The 26,333-nt window shown below is 48.0% G+C and overlaps 1 protein-coding gene across 1 annotated transcript in view; it reads left to right on the top strand.

Moving 5' to 3' along the window:
- The first annotated feature begins 2,542 nt into the window (after positions 1 to 2,542).
- POU2AF1 (POU class 2 associating factor 1) overlaps positions 2,543 to 26,333 on the top strand; it is a 24,775-nt gene continuing 984 nt past the window's right edge. The window contains exons 1-4 of the mRNA XM_003794722.1: positions 2,543 to 2,650; positions 22,718 to 22,848; positions 23,589 to 23,631; positions 23,714 to 23,979. Of these exons, the coding sequence (XP_003794770.1) occupies positions 2,635 to 2,650; positions 22,718 to 22,848; positions 23,589 to 23,631; positions 23,714 to 23,979 (456 nt within the window). The 5' untranslated portion in view covers positions 2,543 to 2,634. The remainder of the gene's footprint in view (positions 2,651 to 22,717; positions 22,849 to 23,588; positions 23,632 to 23,713; positions 23,980 to 26,333) is intronic.

The raw sequence follows: 26,333 nt of genomic DNA, 5'->3' as shown, positions 1-26,333 counted from the left end.
GCCTCAGCCTCCCAAGTAGCTGGGACCACAGGCACCTGCCACAACGCCCGGCCATTTTTTGGTTGCAGCCATTATTGTTGTTTGGCAGGCCCGGGCTGGGGATTCGAACCTGCCACCTTAGGTGTATGTGGCTGGTGCCTTAGCCGCTTGAGCCACAGGCGCCGAGCCCCAGGTTTTTAATAATAGTGAGCTGTATCACTACTACTAAACATGGCTGACATTTGCCTTTCACTTTCTGTTATTCATTTGAGTAATAGATATTCAACTTAATGAATATCTATGAGTGTAATTATTTAGAGCTCTCGCCCTTGTCAGATGAACTTGAGTCTGACACCCAATCTATCATGTAACAGCCTGGTGATATTAGGCAAATTAAATTTCCTCATCATTTGTTTGATTCTTTGAATAATACAAATAGAAATTTCCTCCCAGAGTTGTGGTGACTAGAGAATGTGTTTAAGGCTTAACGTGGAGCTTGGTGGATTGTAAGTAGTTGTTGCTTCGTAGAAATTGTGACGCTAGTCCTGTGGGAGAGATAGAGAATAAGAAAAGTTCTTAATTTCGTAGATTTGGAGAAAGTCAGACAAATAACCAAGATACAGAGCAACGCGAGAGAGAACCAGCGGGGCCACGTAGCCTGCTAAGAACCTGTGAGACATTCAGAGAACTGCTTCTTCACTTTATAAACAAGGAAACTGAGACTAGAAGACTTACAAGACTCATTTAAGGGGACATAGTGATGCGTGTCGTAGCCTTGATGAAAACCCTGTCTCCTAGCTGGGCCTAAGGAGACAGTTAGCAGTGGAAGCTTCTCAGGGAGGCCCAAGGCTTTGTGGCGCTGCTCCGTGTCAGCCCGGGTTTGGTACTGCCATGACACCACAGGGCCTGCCGCTGCCCTGAAATTCAGAGGCTTTGGGTGAGGCCCCATAACCAGCCAGAAGATAGCCTTCTCTGTCTCGTGAGTGCAATGTTTATGAGGACAATAGACCTTTCCTCAAACCAACAACCTATTAAAGACAGTAATTCATAACTTCACCAAGTGGGTTTTTATTGGGCCTCAGAAGGCTCTAGGTCCTGTGTGAGGCCCTGGAGAGACACATGAGGAACCTCCAGAGCCAGGCAACAATCTCATTGTCATATAATGAACAGGCAAAGGGCTCCAATGGCTGAGAAAAGTCAGACAAGTATTTTCTGGGCTAGGAGGTTTGGTGAGTCAGAATATTTTTCACAAGAAAAGGTACAATTTGAGCTGGATCTTGAAAAATGGAGAAGTGATTTTGGGGTGGGGAAGTGGGGAGAAGAACCCAGTAAGAGAGGCCGGCAAGGTCAGAGGCAAGGAATTGTACAGATGTACAGTGGTGCTTGGACAGCCCTGGGGTAGGAGGGCAGTGGGCAGAGAGGCTGGGAAGGAAAGTCAGGGCTGGACTGTGGGAGTCTCACATGCCTCCTGCTCTGAGGGTGAAGGGAGGTGGTGAAGGCTTTTTAAACTGGAGAATAGTAGATCAGATGTAGACTGTGCAAGATTGAGCTGAGACCATGTGAAGGGCAGAGCAGCAAGGCCCAGATGTGCCCTTGGTGGGGCGGGGTGGTGGTGGTGGTGGCCCTAGCCAAGTGGTCTTGACCCCAACCTGATTGGGTCCCCAAAGCCAGAGCATTTAGATGTCAGATGCACAGTGGGGGAGACTTCCAAACTGGGAAGGAGCCTGTAGCTTAATACCCACCCCCTTCCAGGTGGTGACCTCCATTCCTTTTGCTTTGAGAAGCTTCCTGTTGTCAGGTGGCTGGGCACTTGGAGAGAGGCCCTGCTCACACTACTGTGCCTGCAAGTCTTCTTTGAGGGACGAACTCTAGTTAAAGAGTACGGCATCTTCTTCCTGAGCGAGCTGCTTCGTTTTCCCTGGTCCTATGGGCCATCAAACCCAGAGTCCCCCATATCTAAGCATGATTAAGCCTTGCCGTTTGGGTGGTGGCTGCGGGCAAGAGGAGGGACTGTTGTGTTTCAAAATGAAATAAACAGAAAAGCAATATTAAAAGAACGAGGAGGTTGTTTAGTGAGGCTTGAAGAGACGGCAGGTGCTTCCTCTGTGTTGAGAACCAGTGACCCTTGGGAATTGCATTTTCCGCTGAGTGGGGCCCATGGCAGGCTGAGTCCCACCAATGTCCTGGTCCTGTGGAAGCCCAAAGAGGCGCAATAGAGAGCCCAGCATTTTCCAAAAGGGCTCTTGGGCTGGTTGTTGGTGTGGGGAGGTTCAAGGCTCGACAGGGGCCCACACAGCTACACCCGTACACTTGGCGCGTCATGCTGCAGGTCCCTGTGCAAATGACTGTGGCCCTCTGTGCCATGTTGTTGTCTGGATCCAGCTGGCTGGCTCCATGCGTGAAGCGCCTTGCAGCCGGTGGCCCTCTGCGGTGCACACAGTGGGGTGACAGGCGGCCTTGCTGAAGAAAAGCGCCCCCGTGCCGAGGTGGGAGGATGTGATGACGTCCCCACGCAGCGGGAACTCGGGCCTTTAAAAGCCCAGGAAACAGCCTCAGTGTGCGTGGTGGCTCCCCTGGAGGAAAGCACACCCCGTGTCACAGTAAAGAGCCAAACTGTCTGCTTCAAAGAGAAAAGGCAACATCCTGTCGCAGGCCATGCTCTGGCAAAAACGTAAGTGGTTTGGCTGTGTCTGTCAGAGCCAAGTTCACACGGGCAGGGGCTGGGACACGGCACTTGGCCTGGGAGCAGGGAGCTAGCTGACGGTGGCAGTGGTGCAGGAGGCAGGGGCCGTGGGGGATGGGTCCAGGACCACAGAGTGGGCGAGCTGGAGCCTGGTGGAGAAACCAGCCTGTCAGCCGTGATGCTGATTTTCCAGCCAGGAGGGAAACGAACTAGTGTTCCAAGGTGGGACAGCTCATTGTAACTCTGCTTCTGTGCATGAATCACTGTGGTGGAGAAAGGGCAGCTTATGATTCACAGAATAAAAGCCAGATGAGATCTGGGCTTGGGGTGGGAGGGGAAAGCTGTGCACTCTCTGCCCGAGGGGCTTTATTTTCATAAGCGGTTACTTTTCAGCCTGCCCTCCACGGGCCTGTTTCTTGCTGAGTTACTTAGCTTTCCGCCAGAGGCAAATTTGGTTCCGTGGATGAACTGGGACACGGGGGAGACCTGGTTTGGGGGAGCAGTCTTCACTGGCTTCGCTGTCCTGCCTGTGGTCACTTCTTTCTCCCCTTCTAAGGCAAGATTTGTGCATCTCACTGCAAGGGGGCAGTGGGTTTATCTTTGACCTTGATTTTTATTCCTGGAGTTGGGTGGAACTACTGTGAACTTTATTTTCTTTTATGTGGGCTGAGCAGAGAAGTGTTACTCATTGAAATTCTACAGAGATTATTTACAGTGTTCCTTTCACAGGGTAAACAAAGTCAAGTCAATGGTTTCATGAGAATTGAACCTAATTTCAGTTCTATACTTCCTCAAGCAAGAAGTATTACCAAAAAAATTTTGCTGTATCTTTCTTGCAGAGGTTCTTAGATCTTTAAAAAGATTTTTAATTAATCCTGGTACACCCTACCTCAAGCAAGCTTAGTATAAGAGAATCTAGATTTACAAAGATAAATTAGACAGTGTTTTTTATTTTATACTAAGATATTTTGTTGGATGCTTTAAAGTTCTGAAAACGTAACTTCACTGATTAAAATGTCATTTTATCACTATTTCACTTTTTCCTTTATCTCTTACATAGATTTTCTGGAATTGAGTTTGTTCATGTGTAATACAGAAGAGTGATTTCCAAATTTCTCAGACTGTGAAGCCCCATGATTGTTTGATATTGGTAGATACAGTTTTTTTTTTTTTAAATAAAAAGAAATGACTTTCACTTGAATTTGAGAGTTACGGACTCCTTCAAAGATAATTAGAAATGTTCTAGTGTGGATGGCATGCAACTCCTTCAGGATGGGGGGCAGTGTAATGGCATCCAACCCTGTTGTGGGTGAGGGTAGGTGGGCCTTAATTTCTTTACTGGGAGCTCTGAGGCATCTATATACCCTTTCACTTAAAGCAGAATCATTTAAGTTTTGAGTGAGTTCTTGGAGGGAACTTTAGCTCCTACCTTTTATGAGCAAATCACTATCCTTTTTTTTTTTTCGATCCTTAGATTTCTTATCTGTAAAATGAGAGTAAAAAATAATACCCATTCCTCAGACCTACCCTTAGTAAGTAAGGTACGGCTGAGATGCTGTTCATAGCTCTAATTCTACATCAGCATCTGAGTGCACGCTAGCTGCCATCCTCTTCCCTCTCAATCAGGTACTACATTTTTTCATCTCGAATGGCTCCTAAGTGATTTGCAGTTTTTAAAAAGAGGAGGCTGGAGTGGCGCCTGTGGCGCCTGTGGCTCAAAGGAGTAGGGCGCTGGCCCCATATGCTGGAGGTGGTGGTTCAAACCCAGCCCCAGACAACCAAAAACTGCAAAAAAAAAAAGAGGAGTCTGGAGGGCAAGCTTCCTGCTCACACCCTGGAATCAGCCTGGTCTAGCAAAATCCATCACGAGGGAGCTCACCTTGCAATCTCATCAGTGGAATAACTGGGGTGAATGTTTCCACATAGTCGTATGAACATGAACTTAATTTTTCTTTTATTGTCCTTTGGAGCCGTAAGGGAAATTAGGAGAGGTTACGGGCACTGGACCCAACCCCTTACCCCGGGCCCAGGGATGTAGGCCTGAGAGCACCTGGTGACTAAACTCCGTGGGAAAACCAGTAAAAGCAGGGCAACATCACTAGCACGGAGTGGAAGGGCAGGGTCTGAAATCAGACACCAAGAGTGCTGAAAGGGCACTTTCTTTTTTCAGAAAACACCCTCGAGGCATGAGCTGAAATGACTGTACTAGGAGGTTCTGGAAAGGGTTAAGAAAACATTCTCTTTGTGAATGTTGCCGCCTCCCTACCGGGCCCATGACCCTCATTTGTGGACTGCTTATGAACATGGGCTTCTGGTTAAAGCCAGAGAATCGGGTGACAGAGTTCAGAACCGCTGGCACATAAGTGGAAATCTTCAGCCCTAACCTTGGATTTGAGATTTGCTTGATGGGCCAACTGGACAAACAGAAACAAATAATTTCACCTGCAGAGTCTCTCCTTGGGGTCTGCATTTGGTCCTGCAGGAAATGTGAATAACTACCCCCCACCCCAGCTAGTAACTGCAGGGGAAACAGTGTGAGCACTGGAATGAGACAGGTCTGGGTTTGAAAGTTGGCTCTGCAACTTAGTTATGTCATCTTACCCCACTCTTAAAAATCTGGAACATGGAGATTCTAACCCCTGCCTCACAAGGGTTCTGTGAGAAGGAAAGCGGAGAATGTAGGTTAAGTGATATCAAGTTCTCTGATAAGGACTAGTAGTGGTCAGTTAGTAGCTTCCCTTCTGGGCATCTCCCATCATAACCCATTTTGAGAGATCAGGGTTATGCCAAATTCCCTCCTGTACATCATTTTCCACACTTGGATTAAAATAGTTATAAAGTCATGATCAAAATATTATTGCTTGATAGAATATTGAAAAATTTTCCAATATTGATAGAATATTGAAAACAGGGGTCTGCGAACCTATGTGCCAAATCAGGCCTGCTGCCTGTTTTTGTAAATAAAGTTTTATTGAAACAGCCGTGTCTGTTCATTTATGTATTGTCTAGGGCTGCTTTTGCTGTAACGGCAGAGTTGAGTAGTTGTGACAGAGACTGTATGGCACAAAAAGCCTAAAATATTTACTGTCTGGCCCGTTATAGAAAATGTTTGCCAACTACTGGTCTAAGGTGATTTGCCTGGTTATTTAGGTATTCATCTCTGGGCTTGCACAATGCAAACACCGCTGGTAGATAAACCTGGCAGCCAATTTATTAAATAATTTGGACAATGCCCCAAATTGATTTCATTGAACTTGTTCCTTAAGACAAATGAAACTATGTAATAAAATGAACATTGTTTGAATAAACTGGACAGTTACCTCTTATTGTTTGTATTAGGGAAAGATCTACAGGATAATGAAAGGTGGCTCCACTGATTTTCTTTGTGTTGGCTGGTTGTCTTTGTGCCTCCTAGACTTGGCCTTGGTGTGTCTTTACCTCAGTGCTCAAGGAGACACCTGAGGAACAGGAATTAGTTATCAAATTCTCCTGACATGGACGTGTCTTTGCTTTCAGACAACTTGACCAGAGCAGAGGTTTAGAAACAGATAAATTAGGGTTCCCCAAATTCTCACTAACACAAAATTCTGCTCTTAGCATTTACTCCAGGGTTCCATTGAATAACCAATTAAAGACAAGAAAAACATGTAATACGTATTTAGTTTTTGGAACGCTACCCCCTGCATAAATTCAGGCACATTTATAATGATAAGTAATTTAGTTTTTTTTTTTTTTTTTTTTTTTGAGACAGAGCCTTAAGCTGTCCCCCTGGGTAGAGTGACTGTGGGCCTCACAGCTCACAGCAACCTCCAACTTTTGGGCTCAAGCGAGTCTCCTGCCTCCACCTCCCAAGTAGCTGGGACCACAGGTGCCCGCCACAATGCCTGGCTATTGTTTTGGTTGCAGCCGTCATTGTTGTTTGGTGGGCCCGGGCTGGGGATTCAAACCCACCACCTTAGGTGTATGTGGCTGGCGCCTTAGCCACTTGAGCCACAGGCGCTGAGCCAATTTAGGTCTATTTTGTTTTACCACCTTTGCTTATTTAATGAGTCTTAATAAATACCTTTCCTTGCTACCAAGTTTATCCATTGATTCAGTGGTTCTTGCTGTTAACGCCAAGTAGAATCCAAAAGAAGGACAGAAATTTACATATACCTTTTGGAGGTGAAATAAGAGCTACACGTCTACCGAGCACTCAGATTTATTTATTTATTTTTATTATTTTTTTTTATTAAACGATAGCTGTGTACATTAATGCAATCATGGGGTACAGTGTGGTGTTTTCATATACAATTTGAAATATTTTCATCAAACTGGTTAACATAGCCTTTATGTCTTTTTCTTATTGTGTTAAGACCTTTATATTCTACTTTCAGAAAGATTCACTTGTACCCTTGTAAGATAAGCCATAGAGGTGATCAAGCACTCAGATTTAATAGGCAAAAAGCGCAAATGATTTTCATGGTGGATACTTTACTTCCTTCTCCCGATATTTACTAAAGAAAAATGGCAAGTGTGTCCCCCTCTACGCCCCCAAAGGTTACTGAGTCAGAAGTTTTGAAAGCTGTCTTCCAGTTCACACCTGTAAATCTGTTTTTCTGAACAAAAAAGTACAGGGGCTGTCTGGGGGTGTTCATTAAATGCGTGGACCTCGGTTCACTAAGGAGTCCTATAAATGTTTGCTTTTAACCTTCCCATAATAGGCAACCCCTGGGTTATGAATAAGACAGGTTCTATAGATTTGTTCTTATGTCAAATTTGTATATAAGATCAAACAGGTATGTTTACCTTTTATCTGTAATCGCCTCCATTCACAAGCGTGAGTCATATGTCAGTCGGCTATTTGTAACTTGGGGACTTAGCGTAATAGCCTCTGTAAGTGTGAGTTGGATGTTTGTAATTTGGGGATTTACTATAATAGCTCCTGTTTGTAAGTGTGAGTTGTATTGAAGTTAGATGTTTGTAACTTGGGGACTGCCTGTACAGGGTAAGTATATCAGGGTTTTTCCCGCTTTTGACACCTATACAAAATAGTTTATTTTCCCACTAAATGAAATCGTCCACCAAATTTCTCATTCTAAGCTAACCAACCCCAAATTGACTAATTTGTTGTGAACATTGACATCATTTTACTTTTATGCAACACTTAGCGACACGGTTTTCCTAATTTTTGTAGCACAGCTGGGACATAACCAGGGCAAGGTGTAGGGCCTTAGGCAAGCCACCTCGCCACTTTGAGTCTCAGACGTTCCAGTTTCGAAATGGAACTTGTCTTTTCCTGGCTAAGGGCAAGTACAAAGTAAATATATAAGGTTTTTCCCCTTTTGACATCTTTCCAAAGTAGTTTATTTCCCCCTAAATGAAGTTGTCTACCAAGTTCTCATTCTAAGACGACGAAACCAAAATTGGCTTATTTATTATTATTATAGGCAAGCCACTTAACCGCTTTGGGTCTCAGATTTTGTTCCAGTTGTGAACTGGAACTTACCTTTTCCAGGCCAAGAGCAAGGAGACTTGAGGTCCTTTTCTGGCTCTATTTACTGAGTTTTCCTGAGAACTTATAAAAAAAAAAAATACATGTCTTCAACCATGAGTCCTTAATTTAATAGAAGGATTCTTGCATCTGCTTGAGCAGTGTTTCCCGGCATTGGCTATACACTGGAGTGCTCTGGAGAGATTGAAGAAACCCTGATGCCTGGGTGCCACCCGAGAGCTTCTGCTTAAATTGCCACAGACATGGGGGTTTTCAAATGCTTCCTAAGCCATTTTAATAGCAGTCAAGGTTGAGAACTGCTGACCTGGAGGTTGAAACTGATGGCTTCTGATATACTTTTATACTCATTGCTATGAGAATGTAGTACATGCTTAGTTTTTTTTTTTTTTAAATTCTTTGACACAGAGTCTAACTATGTTGCCCTTGGTTGAGTGCTATGGCGTCACAGCTCACAGCAAACTCTTGGGCTTAAGCAATTCTCTTGCCTCATCCTCCCAAGTAGCTGGGACTACAGGCGCCCACCACAACGCCCGGCTATATTTTTGTTGTAGTTGTCATTGTTGCTTGGCAGGCCTGGGCTGGGGTCCAACCCACCTGCCCCCGGTGTATGTGACTGGCGCCCTAGCACTGAGCTACAGGAGTGGAGCCCATGCTCAGTCTTTTTAATGGTGATAAATAACAGCTATTGGGGGCTTATTTGGTGCGACGGAGAGTGTTAAATATTCTGTTGAATCAGTTCAGATTCCAGTGACTTGCTAATGAAGAGACCTGAAATAACATAGATTTAAGTCAGAGAGCGAGGTACTTTCACATGCAGGCAGTACATAGTTGGCGTTTAAGGATTGCACGGAGTTGCCACAGTGCCAATAACATCTCAGGCTCCTTCTGTCTTTCTGGTCTACTGTCCTTGGTGTGTGGCTTTAGTGTCATCCCAACCATTACATTTGTTATCATCATCACATCTTCAGACAAGGAAGAAGAGAAGAGAATGATGAAAGGTCTTTCCTCACTATCGCTGCCCCTTCCCCCCAACCTGCAGCATGCACTGATGTCTAATGGGCCCTCCCATCCTCAAGGGAAAAAGCCATAATCTAGTTTGGGGCATCACCACCTTCCCCAATGCAGGGGTTGTCAGAAGAGAAGGCAAGGCAGATGCTGGGTGTGACAACTGCCAGCCTTTGCCATGCTTTGACTATATCATCTCATTTAATTCTCATGAATTAAAGAATCTCTAAGAGGTAGATTCTGCTCAAGATCTATTTTGTAGATAAGGAAATGGAAGCTTAAAGATTAGGTTAGTAGGGCGGTGCCTGTGGCTCAGTTCGTAGGGTGCTGGCCTCATATACCGAGGGTGGTGGGTTCGAATCTGACCCTGGCCGGCTAAAACAGCAGTGGCAACTGTAACAAAAAATAGCCCGGTGTGTGGCGGGTGCCTGTAGTCCCAGCTACTCAGGAGGCCGAGGCAAGAGAATCGCTTAAGCCTAAGAGTTGGAGGTTGCTGTGAGCTGTGACGCTACAGCGCTCTACCAAGAGTGACAGAGTGAGACTCTGTCTCAAAAACAGAAACAAAAAAGATTAGGTTGGTAACTTATCCACTTAGTGAAATCCTCTCAACAGACCCCAGGTGTTGAACTGTCTCCCTGTCCTGCCGTGGAGCCTGTCTCCCTCACAGTGCTTTGGACGTGCTCTTGGGAAAAGCACAGGCTTTCTGCATCAGATAAGAGACCAATGGCAAAATGAAGCACTCCCGGGCGCAGTTGGCCGTTCATACCCTGAGCGTTCATTTTTGATGTGTTTAACTCATGTTCAGCTTCTTGTTGAAGGAAACAAAGTTTTTGTTTGCCTCTGTGCTTCTTCCATTAGTCCCTTTGCAGAGATTTGAGGTACAATGGATGAGGGTCTTAGAATCTGCCCCTGAAGAACCCAGCCGTCTGTTTTCTGGGCAGCTCTAATGGAGAGCCCTGTCTGGTAGCCTGTGCTGGAAGCCGAGGCTTCTGCCTCTTGGACATTTCCTTCATTCCAAACTCTGTAGGCCTTGGGAAAGTCAGGCTATCCTTTCACATCGTGTGTGTGTGTGTGTGTGTGTGTGTGTGTGTGTGTGCGCGCGGTAGGTTCAGTGTAGAGAGAAGACAGAGAAGGCTTTTGCACTGGAGAATGACATTTCTATTCTTTCTTTGCCTTTAGTACTTTAAAGCTTAGCTTCTGGAGCAGGTGGATCTGAGTTTGAGTCCTACATTTATGCCTTACTGGTTGTGTGATGCTGGCAAGGCCTTTTACTGTTGTTGCTGCTAACGCTTTATGTATACACGCCACGGATGTGGCCCTTATTTCATGGGGCTGTGGTCGGGGCATTCAGTAGACACTCAGCGAATATAGTTACTATTATCATTTTTTCATTTCCTTACACTCTGCCTCTGAGGACAAAGGTTATGAGGTTAGAATGTGTACGACCTCTGAGTTCTGCCTTTCTTGTGAAATGGCAAGGCACATACTTTTAGTCTTGTAACTTGTGGTTAGTGATCCAGGTTAAGACTGATGGTTTATCTGACCCTGCTGTGTCCGATCTTGGGACTGGGCTACACTTTCCCTATCAACCGTCTAAGGTAGCATGGTGACAAGGCTAGCAAATTGTGCTTGACTTTTTAAATCACGAGATTGGACTGGAGTGTTTATAGGTAATTGTGAGGAGAATGACGCTTACGATATGAAAGAAATGGCGCTGATGATACCGAAAACTGAAACGACAATGTGCTGCCGCCTTTTCTTAGAAACAGTTTAATTAGTACCAGCCACTTTCTGGGAAGAGCTGGTCCCCAAAGAATTACAAACAAGAATCACTCTCAGACCAGGTGTTGGGACCCAAAAGGATTTGACCACCCTAAGAAAAGCTGAATTACTTTTGAATCCATAAATTTAATGGAGAACCATACATTTAATTGGAAGACAGCAAGAGTATAAAAATTGTTAAAACCTACCAGGACTGGGCAGCACCTGTGGCTCAAGGGGTAGGGCGCCGGCCCCATATACCGGAGGTGGTGGGTTCATACCCGGCCCCAGCCAGAAAAACAAACAAACAAAAAAACAACTTACCAGGACTAAGGAAAGCTTGGGGGTTAGAACAGAAAGGAAAGAAAAGAAACAAGGGAGTTGACAATAGGAGCAAGTCTTTTTTTTCTTCCTTTGAGACAAAGTCTCACTATGTCACTCTTGGTAGAGTGCTATGGCATCACCACTCACAGCAATCTCCAACTCTTGGGCTCAAGTGTAGTGGTTCTCTTGCCTCAGCTTCCCAAGTCGCCGAGACTACAAGTGCCCATCACAACGCCAGGCTATTTTGTTGTTGCAGTTGTCATTGTTGTTTAGCTGACCTGAGCTGGGTTCGAACCTACCAGCCTCTGTGCTATAGGCGTAACCACTGTGCTATGGGCGCCGAGCCAGGAGTAAATCTCTAATGTGGGACAAAAGCCTACCACTTCAGGAAGGAAAGGTATAGAAGGAAAGCCAGCCATCTTTTCCTAGTCCCATGCATGCATGCATTCATCTGTGCATCCATCCAATAATTGAATTATTTCTAGCTAGAGAAATTGATCAGTGAAATAAATTACCTTCCATGGGAGGGAGGGGAAGATGGGATCAGGGAAGGTGTCATGGAGCCTATGGCATTGGATATGGATTCTAAAGAACAGATGATAGATTACTGGCTTGGATCCTGGGGCATCTCAGTATATAAAATATTACCATTAGGAAGAAAATCCAAGGATATCTAGGCTGAGGTATATAACATTTTCTTTTGCAAATCCCTTTATTCAAACCAAATCTACTATAGAAACCCCCAAAATAAAAGTGGGGCAGTTTGGGGGGATATCCTTAGTTTTAATTACTCATTCACCCCCAGATTTCCCTGCCTCCTTCACTCTGTTGGCACCTGCAGGCACCAGAACTACATTCCAGGGTTCTTCAGATCACAGCCGCACCCCTCTAACCTGGACTAATCCTTCTCTCCCTTCCACAAGATCCCTGCTAGCGGATCACAGGTTCTTGGTTTAGTGCATGGCTTTGAAACATGTCTTCTCGGTCTTCATGAAGCTTTGAAGCTCTGAAAGTCGTGTTTTCAGTTTTTGTGGGTCTCTTATAAATAAGTAGGGAGGTAAATTTCTTAAAAATTGACCAAGTTAGCCGGGTGTTGTGATGGGCATCTGTAGTCCCAGGTACTTGGGAGAATGAGGAAAGGGGATTGCTTGAACCCAAGAGTTTGAGGTTGCTGTGAGCTGTGATCCATGGCACTCTACCCAGGGCAACAGAGTGAGACTCTGTCTCAAAAAAACAAAAAGAATTGACCAAGTGACCTCTTTCCCAGGCTTGGTGTTCAAACAACCACTCCCCTTCTCCAGTGTCCTTCATAAAGGAATTCCCCCAGATCACAAGGGCTGTTGGTTAGTAAACTCAAGAACTGTCCAGGAAGCTCGTCTTGATGGGCAGTCTTGTCTCCTGAATGCCTTTTGCACTCACCTAGGCTGTCCTCCAAGCTGCCATGGGCCTGGGGACTTGGGCAGCTGGATCTGACCCCAAATACAGCTGAAGGCTGAAGGTTAAAGAGTCCTTCTTCCAAGGGTCTCAGGAAAAGTTTGTTTCTTTTCTAAGATTCTTTTCGGTCTTGAAAACCCCAAGGTAGATATTTCTTAAATCAAGAACAAATAACTAGGTTTCCAGTTGCCTCCTTTAGCTGCCCAACCACACAGGTTATTCCCACCCTAGGTCAGACTGGCAATTCTAGATTCAGGCCTCGATCTAGTAAGGAAAGATACATCCATCTCCTCTGCTTCCTTCCTCACTACGGTGCTGCTCTGCCATAGAATTTGGGTGGGTACCTGGGGCGGGTAGACTCTCCTCATTCACCCCCTGATATGAGACTGTTGGTCTTGAAGTCTGCTCAGGCCCTTTCTCTCCCCTTTGGACACCTGTTGCTTTCAACAAAGCTGGGGCAATGCCCAATATGTCAGCCAGGAATCCACCTTGCTCTAACAAGGGATGGCACTCCCTGCTCTAGGCCTGAGAGTAGGTTTCTTGTCCCCCTTGAAGGAGTATCTACAACATAGCCTCAGCCATGGCTGCACCCTGTCCTTTTGGGGATAGGTACATGACTTCATCAAAGGTAGCTTTAGCCTGGTTCAAAAGCCGCTGCAAATTTGAATCTCAGGAAGTTACTCAGCAGACCACTTCTGAAGCCAGCTGATCTCAGAATCTGAGTTCCTGGGGCTGGATTTCTCCTGGTGGGCTAATCAGTCACAGTGGGATCACACCCCACTGGTGGTTCACCCAGGGCCTGCCACGTAGCATGTCTTGGACATGGCTGCACACATGGTGTGGACTGAGCCACTAACCCCAGACCAGTCTCTCTGCATTAGGGGCAGGACAGTTACGCCTCTTGCTGCTCTCCCTCTGTGAGTTCCTGTCGACTGGTGCCCCCAGTTTGCTGCTCATTCAAGCCTAACTGAATCCAGCAAAGGTGGAAACTGGCCAAATAAGCCAGAACCACTTCAATTCTGAAGCAGATGTGGCTCCGTCACAGTTTTTAATTCTAGATTTGCTTGTGTGATTATTTGATTAAGGTCCATATACCCTACTAGACTAGACTGTAAGGCCCACGAGGGCAGGGACCTAGTCTACCCTGGCTCAGCAAAAGCTTGATCAGTAAATGGTCTGCCAGGGGGCTCCTGGTCTTGTCCCCTACCAGGGGACATGGTGTGTCTGAGATGGGAACTCTTTCCGCTCTGGTGACCCTAGTTTCTGTAAAAGGCGGGTGGGCAGATGCAGCTGGTTTCTCAGGTGGACCTGTCCGCTGTCATTTCAGTCGAAAAATACCAAAAATAAAACCTTGCGGGGAATTGTTTGGGTCTCTCATTTCTCGTCACACCTCATGTGAGCAGACTGCCGGCAAGTGTCTTGTGTGCTACCTTCTCCTCACTCAGCTGGGGAAAGACACTTCTTGGGCGAATTGGCAATTGAGGGTGCCTGGATCAGAGGGATCCAAGCCAGGGTCAGGACTGGGCTGGGGACCCTTTGATGACTGACGGCCAGGGTGACCCAGAGAGATGAATGGGACTGGTCCAGGCAGGGAGGAAGCAGGCAGCGAGTAAGGCGCAGGAAGTAGATCACTCTTGGGGTCACAAGTCCTAAGTTTGGTTAGCGACATTCTAGTGTTGTCCTTGGGCAGAATGCTGAACATCTTGGAGCATCACATTCCTCATCTGTAAAATAAGAGGAGAGAAAGGTCCCTCCTGCTTGTCCCAGGGGATGTGGTGTCAGGGGCTCTGTGAGTTGCAGAACATTGCCCATGTTTGAGAGTGGTTATTTCAGAGATTCTGGGACTTGAGACTGACCAGGGCACACGTAGACCCTCGGCACACATTCACTCACCATACCCAGATCTGCATAAAACAGGAGCATAATATTGAAACTGTCTCTGAGACAAGGCAGCAGAGCCAGTCAAATAGCCCTCCATGCTCTGCCCCTTCTGCATGGGGCTTGGAGGGAGAGAGCGTGTGTGGAAGGTGCAGAGAGTGCCAGGACAGTTGTGAGGAAGAGTCAGAGGATCCTGGCCACATGGGAGCCACACCTAGGGATGACTCTGCTTGTGGTCATGGAGCAGGACATCTAGAACTTTTGGGACAGTCCAGGCAATCCTGAGGCCTCAGAGCGGGAATCCTTCAGGCTTCAGCTGGGGGCACAGGGGCCGACTTAGGCTAGCTGGGCTGTCCACTGCAGGCCACTGTAGCTTGGGAGGAATCCCTGTGTGATCGCCCTGCATGTCCCTACTGGCTACAGCTTCCTTGAAACAGGATCCCTTGGCTTCTAGATCCTTTTGATCTGGGGCTCTGATCCTGAACAACCCCCTGCAGTCACCCCAACATGCTGTAGAAACACCACTGTCCCCCTTTATTGGGACTGCTTTCTCTTTTGGCCTGCCCAGGTCTGGCCGATTCTAAGTGACCGTGATCCTCCCTGAGCCAATCCCGGTGGACCTGCTGATGGCTGATGAGTGAGCTTTGTGGTGCTCATGGAAGCAATGAACACCCTACTGATGGCAAGCAATATGCATCCTAGAATGGGGACACAGAGAGAAATGCCACCAGCTGTCCCCTTCCCTTCTCTGCCCAGACCAGAGAACATGAGATCAGCCACCATCTTTGTGATCTCCTGACAGAGACATCCCAGCCTCCGGAGCGAGAGATGACGACTCGCTCCTTCACTTTCCCAGCAGCTTCACAAGGAAGAGCAAATCAAAGTTCAGCCATGACTCCACTTTCTCTCCTATCTTCTGAATACGGTCATCAAAGCCACTTTCCCCGCCACTGATCTTTTCCTGCTCTGCCCTGAGTGTTATCCAGATTACTAGAACGTATGAGTGATGTATTTGTATTTTCTGGCGGCAGGGCTCTCTCGGTTCAAACATTACTGAATGGAAAGTTCATATTTACATGCATATGAGAGTTCTTTGTTGGCTTATATTAAAAAAAAAAAGTAAGCTATGGTCTAGTGTAAATTGGGCGGGAAAGCCTTTCTACAGCGTGTCAAGTCCAACCTTTGGCCCATGCCCAAGTTCTTTCTTCCTGTTTGGGAAAAAAAAAAAAATCAGCCATTGTCCATAAGTGAAAAGCTTTGACTCAGACCTTTAATTGAAGATGAGAATCCACGTCAGTGTTTCACTTATGATTGTGAATAATCCTTTAGCCAACTTGAATTCACATTTTCTGGATTCTCAGGCCACAGACGCAAGCACGATTCTTTATGTTAAAGTGAAACAATCCAGCAACTTTGGGGAACTTGTTTTCATTTAGAAACCAGGGCAAATTTGTCAGCCCCAGGCTTGAATTCCTAGTGTTCAGTTACTTGTTTGGGGGTTTTGTCACAAGAGAAAATTGTGTTTCTATTTCTACTCAGTGAGTTTTTCTTAATAATAATAAAAAAAATACTGAAGATTTAGCAGCAAAAGGTAACAAGATTGCAGCAGGTACCTGAAGTGACCAAATGGTATGTCAAGATCGGTGGCATGTGACGTTTCCTTCTAGGCTAGCGAATATTTCTTTCAAAATGGCTTAGTGGGACTGCAGCCTCAAGGTTCAGCCAGTCAGCTGTGACGGAAAGAGCTCTGAGTGGGTGAGATGGGCTGGATTGGTTCCTCTTCTCTGGTTCTCGTGATAGAAATGCTTGCTTATCCTGACTCCCACTCATCTCTTAGAGGACCTCTCTTAGTCATCGTCCAGACCTGCTGCCTGGAGGGCAATGACTGGGGGAAGGGTCTTCTCTCAAGAGCACCTCGGAGGCTGTTCTAGGGACCATCTAGACTCTAGCCATGACTCCACTTTCTAACCTGGGCTCTTTGGAAGGCTCCCCCAAGAGAAGTGACCAGTGCTTAGGTGTCAGCTCCACTCTGAGACATCAGGAGGGACCTACCTCCTTAGCTGAGCAACTTCTGGACTGTGGCGTGAATGTGGTTCATGAGGTGTCATTAACTAAACAAGTGCTGACAATTTTGCATATTTCCTTGCTGAGCTTTTATTACACCTTCATCAAGGAACTGGAACACTGTGTTTATTTAAATCCATATGTCCCTTAGCTTGGTGCAAAGGAAGCAGAAATGCCCACCTGCAGCCAGGTGCCATCAGAGGTGACCACTTGGCCCGAATCTGTCACGCTGGGCACTCTCCAGGGGAACAGCAGCTGTGGGACTCTTATTTTTGTGATGTGGAGCATGTCGGGGTATGTGGCAGGGGGAACCGAAATATTTTCTGCTGATTTTTTTTTTTTTTTTTTGCAGTTTTTGGCCGGGGCTGGGTTTGAACCTGCCACCTCCAGCATATGGGGCCAGTGCCCTACTCCTTTGAGCCACAGGCACTGCCCTCTGCTGATTTTTTATACCTACAGTCTCTCCCCTCCCCACCCATGCTCATTTTGGAAAAGGGAAGCCTTCAATGAGGCCAAATTCATGGATTTTTCTGTAAATGATATTTTCTCCCCCCAAACCAAAGGTGACTGGCTTCCCCCGGAAAGGCAATATGGTGAACTTCTCCACATGAAAAAGGAGATTCCAAGGGACTCATGTTTAGATGGATAGTTTTTTTTTTTTTTTTTTTTTTTTGAAACAGTATCACCCTGTTGCCCCGGCTAGAGTTCTGGGGTGTCAGCCCAGGTCACAGCAACCTCAAATTCCTGGGCTCAAGGGCTCCTCCTGCCTCAACCTCTCAAATAGCTGGGACTACAGGCATTTACCACCACACCCGGCTATTTTTTTCTATTTTTAGTAGAGATGAAGTCTTGCTCTTGCACAGGCTGGTCTTGAACTCCTGAGCTCAAGCGATCCTCCTGCCTGGGCCTCCCAAGAGAGTTAGGATTATAGGTGTGAACTACCAGACCGCTGGAAAAATTTTTCTAAGTGATGAACACTTGCAGGCCCACGGAAGACTTAAAGGGCCCTCAGGCCACAGGATGAGTGGTGAGAAACTTCTTGGATTTCTGCAGGAGGCTTGAAGGGCTCTGAGACCACAGGAGAAATGGTGAGAAAGCTTCAGACTTTGAGGTATGCTTCCTGGAGCCCCAATTTGATCAGGGGATTATTCAAATCTCTGAGAACTAGAGTTCTACTCTGGGAAACTGAACTTTCCTCTTCTCTGCTGGTGCGTTGATATTTTGATCTCCTGTTTTGTTTTCTATGGAGATTTTTCTTTCTAATCATGATTTTAAGAAGTTATTTTAAATTTAAAAAATTTTAAATTTTTCAGGTTAGTTTTTTTTTCATAGCGAAACAAGAATTTCACTATGTTGCCCTGAGTAGAGTGCCACAACAACCTCAAGCTCTTGGGGTTAAGTGATTCTCTTGCCTCAGCCTCCCAACTAGCTGGGACTATAGGTGCCTGCCAAAACACTCGGCTATTTTTTGTTGCAGTTGTTTAGCTGGCCCAGGCTGGGTTGGAACCTGCCACCCTCGGTGTATGTGGCTGGTACTATAACCACTGTGTATGGGCACTGAGCCCCGTTTAATTGTTTTGAAGTTAGCTCAAATCAAGGTTCAGAGGCCCTGAAGTGAGACAATCCTGATTTCAGACAAATTTCTTTTCCTCTCTCAAATTTGTATATATTGGGATACATTATACATTATATGGGATCCATTCTTATGCTGTTTGCTGTGGGGAGCACAGAGTTCACTGGGAAATTGAAAATGTTTAGTGTTACTGTACAGTGCAGAAGGTACTCACTACAGCTTTCAACTTCAAAATACACTTGGCTGGCTCGGCACCTGTGGCTCAAGTGGCTAGGGCACCAGCCACATACACCCAAGGTGTTGGGTTCGAATCCAGCCTGGGACCGCCAAACAACAATGACGGCTGCAACCAAAAAATGGCCGGGCACTGTGGCGGGCACCTGTGGTCCCAGCTACTTGGGAGGCTGAGGCAGGAGACTTGCTTGAGCCCAGGGGTTGGAGGTTGCTGTGAGCTGAAATGCCATGGCACTCTACCACTCTACCCAGGCGGACAGCTTGAGGCTCCTGTCTCAAAAAAAAAAAAAAAAAAAATACACTTGGCTGTTGGGTTCCTTCAGGGATTGTCCTGAGGCTTTGGATTCTGATGTCTCACGGCTCTTTGCAAAGACACTATCAGAAGCTTGCCTGCTGGTGTGGAGTCAGTTTCAGGGTTCCTTGGCAGCTGGCTGTGGACACTTGAGTGAGCAGGCGGGAAACCCTTGGGAGCTGTGGGAGTTTAGGGACTGTCATAGGAAAAGGCGGGAACTTAGAAGTTGCTCCACAACTGGTCGGTTGTGGCAGGGCGCGCCTGTTGACACTGTCAGTTCCAAGGAAGTCTGGGCATTAGAGGGTGATACTCTCGGCTCACAGCACCTGCCCCAAGCCCTCTTTGTTCACCTGATTTAGAAACAACAGGAGATAGGAAGTCAACACTTGACAGGATCCTAAAGGGTCCCAGATGGCCCCTTTATCCCCTTTCTGGGAGGAAGGGGGACCAGGAGGCCCCCCGCAGTCTTCATGCAGACAAGGGAGACCTGCCTGTCTTAGAACTGGTCTGAGATGTGTGCACGCGCGCGCGGGATTGAACCTTTCCCTGCCCCCAGGGGAACTGAGAGGGCGACTACAGTGCTTGGACCCCCAAATAACTCCATCCCCCAAGTTTCCTGAGTGCATGATGCCTCAGACTGCACTTCGTGCCTGAGGAATAGCTGGAAATCCAACTGGAGACAAGTGTTGGTGGAGTGATGTGGCTGCGAACACAGCTGATGTGGCCACAGCTGATGTGGCCACAGGTGACCCCGAGCAAGAGAGAGCAGAGTGTGGGAGGGACAAGTGTCCCCGCTCTCCGCCACATTGGACCACACCTGGGGGCCGTGGCCAGCACTGGGCCTCACCAGCAGAAGGGGAGGCAGCAAGTGCACAGGAGCAAAGCCCCAGGAGGGCAGGTTAGGGGGAGTTAAAATGTCATTCAGAAAAAGCTGAGAGAGTGGGAAGTGTTGCCCAATCTACGCGCGCCTGGTGAGTGTTTTTTGGGGTGCAGAAAGGAATACTACTACTGCCACTGGGGAGAATGTTAGCTCACATGTACCTAAGCGCTCTCGCTCATCTCTACTTTAAGCACCTTGGATGTAATTTTCAAATCACCCTACAACACACCTACCATGGTGATCCTCATTTTATAGATGAGAAGGCTATGACTGGATTGTGAATTGTGAGTTTCACCTGAAAGCAGTGCAAGGAATTAATGGTGCTTGTCAACACAAGGCAGGTTAAGCTTCCCGACGTCATAGCTCTCCAAAGGACGGTGGAGGTGGAAGGGAAGTGGAAGGGAGGAGAACTAACATGTATTGATCATTTACGATATGCCAGATGACTGGGCCTTGGGAGCTCCCCGTGTGTTATTTCAGTTAATTCTCACAATAACTGTGTGAAGGAGGAATTATTATTCCCATTTTACGGATGAGGAAATTGAAACCCAGAAATGTTAAATAAATCTGTACTAGTAGGCGACAGCCCAGATTTGAATGCAGGTATTTCTGGCGCTCAAGTCCACTGTCACTGCCGTTTAGAGGAAGGTGAAGATTCCCAGGTACTCTTGGGGCACAGACACCAGGTGGGCTCCCTTGCACAGGCTGTGACTTTCCTCCTCCTGGTAACTGCTCTGTCACTCACCTTCCCCACAAACTGCAAGGTCCCCCGGGGCAGGGGCTGCTTCTATCCTGCTCAGTGCTATATTCCTAGTGCCTGGGAACATTAGAGAGAATGAATAAATACATCAGAGATCCCGCATTCTGACAGGGGAAGCTCAAATGAGGATAATTAGTCTCCTGTTGGGATGTTATGGGGAGAGTCTTGTGTTAAATTAGAGATGGATCATCAGTGGTTCTAATCTCAGTTGATCTTCAGAATTGCTTGGGGGATTTTTATAAACCCACATTGGGTCCTTGGAATCACTCTCTGGAAGCAGGACGTGTGTATTTGTATCTCACATCCCCCCTGTGTGATTTGCTACCTGGCCAGGTGAGGGACCCCAGAGGATGGGTCTGCAGTCTAGAATGAGATGCTGGGATTCCTGACCCCCACATCCTCTGCCCTCAGGGCTCACTTCCCTTCTCCCGCTGTCTGTGCTCAAGATTCTCTCTGCCTGCTTGTGCCTGGAGCCCCGAGGGAGGTCTGGTGCGAGTGGGGCATGGTACCTTATCAGCTGGGTATTTACTGAGCAAAGTTCAGCCAAGGCAGTACTGCAGATCCGGGTTTAACAGATACTCAGGCTTCCGGGCCTTTGATTTAGAGTCCAGGTCCCCGGACCCTTATCAGTTGATGGATGATAATGGGCTTCCCATGTGAGGCCTGAGGGCCATTTTTTCTCACCACTATTGGCTGACCCAGTCCTGTTCAAGCCACAGGCTGTGACTGCCCAGCCATGGCTGCTTTTGGCTTGTCCTCCCAGGCTGGGAAGGGCCCTGTGCCTCAGCTCATATTTGGGTTGTTGCTTTGGTTTGCTGGCTTTGATGATGAATAAATGGAAACCCTTTCCTAGCAACAAGGTGGACACCCTCTGCCCCCAGGGCACACGGATCACTACCGGGCATGTGTCCCATGTTCTGGGAATCACTGGGAACCTGGGAGCTACTCACTTTAGCCCATTCATTCCAAGGTCCAGAGAGGTGATGGCAGCACATCCAAATGACGTGTCAACCAAAGCAACTGAGTCATCCAATTGATCAGTCACCCCAGAACAACCGAACTTGATGGGGACATGCCTTGGAAAGCTGTAGAGAAATAAGATACAGTGTTTCACCTTAAGAAGTTTATAATCTAGTTAGGGGCATAAGAAATTCACCTAGCAGACTAACCAGAATTTTTTTGACTGCTTACTCTATACCTGATCTTATACGAAGCGTATACTGCAGTGGTCCCCAACATTTTTGGCACTCGGGACCAGTATCATGGAAGATAATTTTTCCATGGACTGGGATGGGGGGTGGCTTTGATACGAGTCTACAAGCAATTAATTTGTTTTCGTCTCTGTGCGGTCAAGCCTCTCTGCTATTGATAATCTGTACTTGCAGCTGCTCCAGCCCTAGCATGACAGTCTCAGCTCCACCTCCCATCATCAGGTGTTAGACTCCCAGGAGCACATGGCCCAGATCCCTCACATGCACAGTGTACAGTGTACAGGGGGGTTTGTGCTTCTACAAGAGTCTAATGTGCGGCTTATCAGAGAGGAGGAGGAGCTCAGACAGCGATATGAGCGATGGGGAGCTGCTGTAAACACAGACGTAGTGTCACTCTGCTATGCAGTCTGGCTCCTAACAGGCCATCAACCAGTACTGGTCTGTTGCCCAGGGGTTAGGGACCACAGATGTAACGTACTTCCCCTTTGCTTTGTTGATTAAGTCCTTGCAACATTCCTTTGATAAAGAAATGTCAGATTTAGAGGCACAGAGAAGTTTAGTAACTTGCCCTGGATTACACAGCTAGATCGTGGCAGGGGCAGGATTTGAGGCCTGCGCCGTCTGACTCAGAGTCTCTGTGCTAACTGCCACCCAGGAGGAATACTAATCACGCAGGGCAGGGTCTGACAGTGTGAGGATGTAGAAGTGCCATGGGCTGCAGAGTCAACCAAGAGGGTGGCCTTAGTCTGAGGTCAGGAAGAATGAAGAGGCTGGGAGAAGGGAGAGGGAATTCTGAGCGTGGCAGACCTCAGATGCAGAGGCGAGAGCGTCAGGGAACATGGAGAGAGTAGAGATAAACCTTAGGGTCCGAGGAAGGATCACGTGGCGGAGCACGCAGAGTGGTTGGCATGGGCTTGGATCTCATTGTGGAGGCTGTGCAGTTCCGGACTAAGGAGCTGGGCCTTAATCGTCTGAGTGCAGGGGAGCCGTAGAAGGTTTGGGAGCTGCAGGGGCAGCATGGGAGGGAGATTCCAGGGAGTCTCACCTTCTCCTTGTTCCAGCACAACTCTGTGGGGAAATGTGTCTTATGGGGTGGGGACTTGTCTGAGAAGGACCAGGGGCTTGAGCGATGTTGCTTTTCACAGCCTCAGCTTCTGAACAACCCTCCGCCCCACCCCGGCCATACCAGGGCGTCCGCGTGAAGGAGCCGGTGAAGGAGCTGCTGAGGAGGAAGAGAGGCCATGCCAGCAGCGGGGCGGCCGTGGCCCCTACTGCGGTGAGGGGCCGCTGTGGCCAGTGTGTGTGTGTGTGTGAGTGTGTGTGCCATAAGGTCTGTATTTATGAGAGTATGAGTATGTAAGTGTGTGAGTGTGTGTGAGACAGTGTGTCTGTGTGTGATTGCATATGTGAGAGTGAGGGAGTGAATGTGATTATTTGTGAGCGTGTATGAGTGTTTCTGTGAGTGTGCAAGTGTGTGAGAGTGTTTGATGTGTGTGAGAATACGTGTGAGTGTGTATGTGAATGTGAGTGTATGTTCAAGTGTGTGACCGTACGAGCATGTGATAGCATGGGCAAGTGTGTGATGTGTGCTGTGTGCGTGACTGTGTGTGAGGGTGGGTCACCAAAAGGGTCAGGCAGGGTGCATCCCTGGGGGCACGCGGACGGCAGCACAGAGCTAGGGAGAAGCACGAGGTTCCTCTATCCGGGATGAGCGGTGGGGGCCTGGCTCTCCGGCCCACTGAACAAAGCCACTGCCAAGGCCTGAGTGAGAGAATGACTCACACAGCAGTGTGAGCCGGGGGCTTCTAGGAAGAAGACGATGCTGGTTTCCTAAATGCAGTCTTCTTACTAACTGGGAACACAAATCCCTCCAAAGTGTAGGTGGTGACAGTTGGGAGGGGGGCTTGGGCGAGTCCCCTCCATGGGTGAGTCCCCTCCGTGGGCGAGTCCCCTCCATGGGTGAGTCCCCTCCGTGGGCCAGTCGGCTGAACACCATCTCTGGTCTCTCCCATCTAGGTGGTGCTGCCTCACCAGCCCCTGGCGACCTACGCCGCAGTGGGTAAGAGCTCCCCCAGCCCTCGTCTCCTCCAGGCCTCTCGTCTACGTGGCACCTGCATTTTGTAATTTCCTTCTTCCCACAGGTCCTTCCTGCCTGGACATGGAGGTCTCTGCTTCTGCAGTGACGGAGGAGGGTGCCTTGTGTGCCAGCTGGCTGTCCCAGCCGGCCCCAGCCACCCTCCAGCCCCTGGCGCCCTGGACGCCCTACACCGAGTACGTGTCCCATGAGGCTGTCAACTGCCCTTACTCTGCTGACATGTATGTGCAGCCAGTATGCCCCAGCTACACGGTTGTGGGGCCCTCCTCGGTGCTGACGTACGCCTCCCCACCACTCCTCACCAATGTCACGGTATGTTGCACAAAGCCAGCTGGGCACACAGTTATGGACCTTCCTTGCTGTCGGTTCCCAGGATAACTGGGTCATCTCAGCCCACCATGTCCACCAGGGAGGCCTTCTCTTAGTTTTATTGACCTGTATAACTTCCGCAAAGATGTCTCTGGGCCTCTCTGGCCATACCTTGTGTTTCTAGGGCCTGGGAAGGTCCACTCCTGCTTCTCTGTCCTAAATCTCCCCAGCTGCCTGCCCTGCAAGCTGTGAGTCTTGGTTACAAGCTGCATTTTCAGTGAATGATGTACCAAGTGAGGTCTGCATGGGGTCTCATGCCGGAGCCTGCCTTTCCTATTTAGATAACTTAGGGAATGATCCTTCACTTAAGAATGGGATTTGACAAAAGATTTCCAGGCTGAGCACAGGAAATAACAACTTTTCAGAAAAGTGTATTTTTGATGGACTCAGGCACACCTGTACGGCAAGGTTTTGAGTTCTGTCTCAAGTGTCAGCATGTCAGATTGTCTGTGTTCAAATCCCTACCCCTTCACCTACTACTTAACCTCCCTGGCCTCAGTGTCTTCATCTGTAAAGTGGGCATACAATAAGGGAGTTAAGGATCAAATGAGATACTGCATGCGGAGGGCTTAGCATAGTTTCTGGCACATAGAAAACACTCTATTAATATCAGTTGTTATCATAATATCAAAGTCTGCCAACAACATTAACAAAGGGCCATCAACAAGTGTCACATGGGAAAGGGGGGGCCTCCTTCCCCAGGAATGGAGGAGGGAAGAGAAATAGCTTTATGTTAATGGTGTTTGTTTGACCAAAGGACTGGGAATCCCTTGAGTGTTCTGGAGGAGACGGGAAAGGCCTATGGTTACACTTGTATATGGGTCCAGTCCAGGGAAACTGGTGGAGCTGGGCCTCCAGTAGTCACAGAATCCACCCTGGACTGTGGGACTTCTTTGGTTTCCCATCCTGTCCACTTCCCTCTAGAGAGCAGTATCATCCTGATGCACCTGCCTCTTGGTACGTGCAGGAGTCTTCTCTCCCCAGGCCTTGCAGAGCTACCCAGCAAACCGTTGTGGGGCCTGAGTGGTGGTGGATAGGAAGGGGTTAATTCCACACCTCTCCCAGGCAGCTCATTTCCATGTCAGGGAGCCTGAGGTGGGGATGGGGGGGTGCGGGACATAATGGTTCCCAGCCATTTCATGACCAAGGATTCTTTTCATTATTCATCCCCTTTCATCATCCCCACATTCTGCTTTGAAAGGTTCTGTGTATCAAACAAACTGTATTTATTAGAAGTGGTTTATTTGTTTTGCCATTTTGTAAATTAATTCATCAAAGCTGGCTGGAGTCCTGATCAGCAGAGATAAGACTGATGGCGCTGGGCTGATGTAATTCTACCCCTGAGCAGAGACAGCTGCCCTGGCAGTTGACCTGTGAGGGGTTATGGCTGGAAAATATGGGATTTCGATTTTGATTTTGGAAAAGCTGGTGATAGGCTTCCCCAGATTCTGTCTGGTTTGGGGACGCTGAGTTGGGGACACTGAATTAAGTCAAAGTAGAGGGAGTGGGTGTGCCACAGTGGACCGGAGTGTGGGCATCAATGTGGACGGCCAGGCTGGCAGGCCTCCCGACTCTGCCCAGCCCCATCATTCCATGGGAAACACCCTACAGTCTTGCTACCCAAACAGAGATGTGATGAGACGAGCAGAATCACAGAGCCCACCCAGACCTCCCATGCCTGTCTCCATTGTAACCCGAGCCTCAGGAGGTTGTAAAAACTTTGCCGAATGTCTGGTAACAGTTTCCTCTCAAGACACAAGGCAACTGGAGAGAGAGGTGTGATGGGGAGTAGGGGTGTGAGGGGCAGACACTGGTCTGGCTCACATGGGTCCACGCAGAGACCTTCCTCTCCCACTTGCCTTCCTCACACTGTGCAGGAACAGTGACACTCCAGACCCCGCCTCTCTCGCAGCCTCGGGTTGGTGAGGGTTGTCTGTCTCTGGGCAGGGGGGACGTACGGTTTGTAGAGCACGGGAGAGGTCGGCTGACCCATGGAGGGTCATGAAGACCCTGGGAAAGGGCTGGCCATGGGGGTAAAGCTCAGAAGCAGAAGTGGATGAGGACGTGGCAGCACCAGGCAGCAGCTGTCACGTTTGCTGACAAACAGTGCGTCCTCCATCTGGGCACGGTTGGGCCTCACCACGCTGGTCACCAGCAGAGGGGTGGGAGGTGATGGAACCGTGTTGGTCCATGGGGACCTGTCTGAAGCCAGGGCTGTCTTCTTCTAGAAATAGCTTCAAGGCTATTGTTTGGTATGTTGCGTTTTCATAAATTTTGTTTTTTTGCAGTTTTTTTTT

Source organism: Otolemur garnettii, unplaced genomic scaffold, assembly GCF_000181295.1.
Source record: "Otolemur garnettii isolate 467f Iridium unplaced genomic scaffold, OtoGar3 scaffold00086, whole genome shotgun sequence".
Lineage (NCBI taxonomy): Eukaryota > Metazoa > Chordata > Mammalia > Primates > Galagidae > Otolemur > Otolemur garnettii.
The sequence above is the reverse complement of the archived record's forward strand: the minus strand, read 5'-3'. Positions and strand labels throughout refer to the sequence as shown.